Raw genomic sequence first — 2,343 nt, 5'->3', positions numbered from 1 at the left:
GTGGTTTGTAATCATATTAGTGAAATCGAAAGAATAGTCACAAAATGTGAACACAACCACAAGTCATAGCCCATATATACTCTTAACGACTATTTTTGTAGACCAAGAAGATCCGTTGTCCCATCAAAGAACTGTAGAACCCACACAAACTACAACAAACAACATCATATTTCCAAAAACCATCCACATAGCAAAAGAAAATTAGTTGCTGAGAAGTTGTGTTGCTAGCAAAAAAAAAAAAAAAAAAAAAAAAAAANAAAAAAAAAGTTGTGTTGCTAGCGACGGCCACTTTTCTCATTCTGTAACTATAGATGTGAATACAAAATATGTCAGTCCAAAAAACCATGGGTCACAATGTCACATTTACTTCAAAAAATACAAATGTTCTCTTGGTTCAAAAAAACAAATACAGTAGGATTCGTTAAAAACTATTAATGGGCTTTTATATTATATTAATGGGCTAAAATACTTGGCCCATAAAATCATTTCCCGTGGTAGGTTCCAGAATCATCAATCCCATTAAACCCTAGCAAAAACTCTTTCCTCATCGTCGTCTCTCAAAGCTCTCTCTCGATCCAAGCTAATCTCAGTCACACGCACAAAAAAAAAAAAAAAAATGGGAAGCCAACAAGCGGCGGTTTCGTTCCTTTCCAATTTGGCGAAGGCGGCTTTCGGTCTCGGAACGGCGGCGACGGTGCTGAATACGTCGCTTTTCACCGTTGACGGCGGAGAGAGAGCTGTGCTCTTCGATCGATTCCGGGGAGTGCTGGATCAGACGGTCGGTGAAGGGACTCATTTCTTGATCCCTTATCTCCAGAGGCCTCACATCTTCGATATCCGCACGAAGCCTCACACCTTCTCTTCAATCTCTGGTACTAAGGATCTCCAGATGGTTAATCTCAGCCTTCGTGTTCTCTCTCGCCCTGAGGTAATCTTAAAATTATACTCCGCTTCTTGATTCTCGAACTATAAATCGCTTTGATTTGATTTCTCCGTATTGAGGTCTTTCAGATGTTTTTCATTTCGGAATTGGATTTAGGGTTTAGGATTTGGGGTTTTGATTGATACATATAGTTACCTTTAGATGAAGTGGTACCTATACTGCTTTAATCATCTGAGATGTTGTGATTTGGTTTCAATCGCCTGGTCTATAAATTAGTGTGTTGATGTGATGTTAAATCATTGTGAAGGTGTCGCGTCTGCCACACATATTCCAAACCTTGGGTGTAGAGTATGACGAAAAAGTTCTTCCTTCGATTGGAAATGAGGTTTTGAAAGCTGTGGTTGCACAGTTCAACGCTGACCAGCTCCTCACAGAGCGTCCTCATGTCTCAGCACTTGTTCGAGAGTCACTAATCAACCGTGCCAAGGAATTCAACATTGTGCTTGAAGATGTAGCCATCACCCACTTGTCTTACGGTGTTGAGTTTTCAAGGGCTGTTGAGCAGAAACAAGTGGCTCAGCAGGAGGCTGAGAGGTCTAAGTTTGTGGTTATGAAAGCTGATCAAGAGAGGAGAGCTGCGGTTATAAGAGCTGAAGGTGAGAGTGAAGCTGCTCAGTTGATCTCTGATGCTACGGCTAAAGCAGGTATGGGACTTATCGAGCTCAGGAGGATTGAGGCTTCAAGGGAGATTGCATCTACACTTGCTAGGTCTCCTAATGTGGCGTACTTACCCGGTGGCCAGAGCATGCTCTTTGCTCTGAACCGTTGATCTTTATCAGATATGCTGGTATGTGAAACCTTAATCTGAATCCATAGAGTTAGAGTCCATAAAATCAAGTTGTTTTGTGTTTTTCTTTTTCTTTTTCTGATGACTTTGTATTGTGGTATCTGCAGGTTGTTTGGGGAGCATTTTCCGATATTGTAATGATAAAGTTGTGAATCTGATTGAATCAAAAAAGGTTAAATGCTCTTTTGTTTTCTGATGAACTCTGAAGAAGAAAAGAAGAAACTAGTTGTTTGAGTTGTCATTATTGTGTTCTGAATCTCGCCGAAATTTATATTCTACTTAAAAATCTCTCTTTTTGTTCATCTTGTTTGAGTATCTAATTCTCAACAAATAAAATGAGTTTATGCTTTTTGGTGATTCTACGTCCCTAAAATGGGTTCTGATTAAACTGTAAGTACGTTGTTTGTTACATACTGTAAGTACGTTGCTTGTGAAATGGATTCATGAAAAAAGAAAAAGTAAATTTAGATGGTACCTAGGAGCGTTCAATGCAAATAAACTGAGCCAAATCATTCCATATGGAATCAAAATTGATTTTGCATAAACAAAGCATGCTCATGGACGCAAATTATAAGCTGGCGGGTAGAATTTGGCTGGTAGTAAAAACAGTGTA

General features: G+C 39.3%; 1 protein-coding gene across 1 annotated transcript; it reads left to right on the top strand.

Annotated features, from left to right (window-relative positions):
* LOC104724442 (prohibitin-3, mitochondrial) lies at positions 529–2,087 on the top strand. The gene is made up of 3 exons (XM_010442933.1): positions 529–928; positions 1,191–1,730; positions 1,838–2,087. The coding sequence occupies exons 1-2, from the start codon at positions 617–619 to the stop codon at positions 1,710–1,712; spliced, it is 834 nt and encodes a 277-aa protein (XP_010441235.1). The 5' UTR covers positions 529–616; the 3' UTR covers positions 1,713–1,730; positions 1,838–2,087.

This window comes from Camelina sativa, chromosome 11, assembly GCF_000633955.1.
Source record: "Camelina sativa cultivar DH55 chromosome 11, Cs, whole genome shotgun sequence".
NCBI classification, from domain to species: Eukaryota; Viridiplantae; Streptophyta; class Magnoliopsida; order Brassicales; family Brassicaceae; genus Camelina; species Camelina sativa.
The sequence above is the reverse complement of the archived record's forward strand: the minus strand, read 5'-3'. Positions and strand labels throughout refer to the sequence as shown.

Coding starts and splice junctions, on each gene's coding strand:
- LOC104724442 (XM_010442933.1), top strand. CDS start 617: ATGGGAAGCCAACAAGCGGCGGTTTCGTTCCTTTCCAATTTGGCGAAG. Junction 929..1,190: donor GTGTTCTCTCTCGCCCTGAG/GTAATCTTAAAA, acceptor ATCATTGTGAAG/GTGTCGCGTCTGCCACACAT.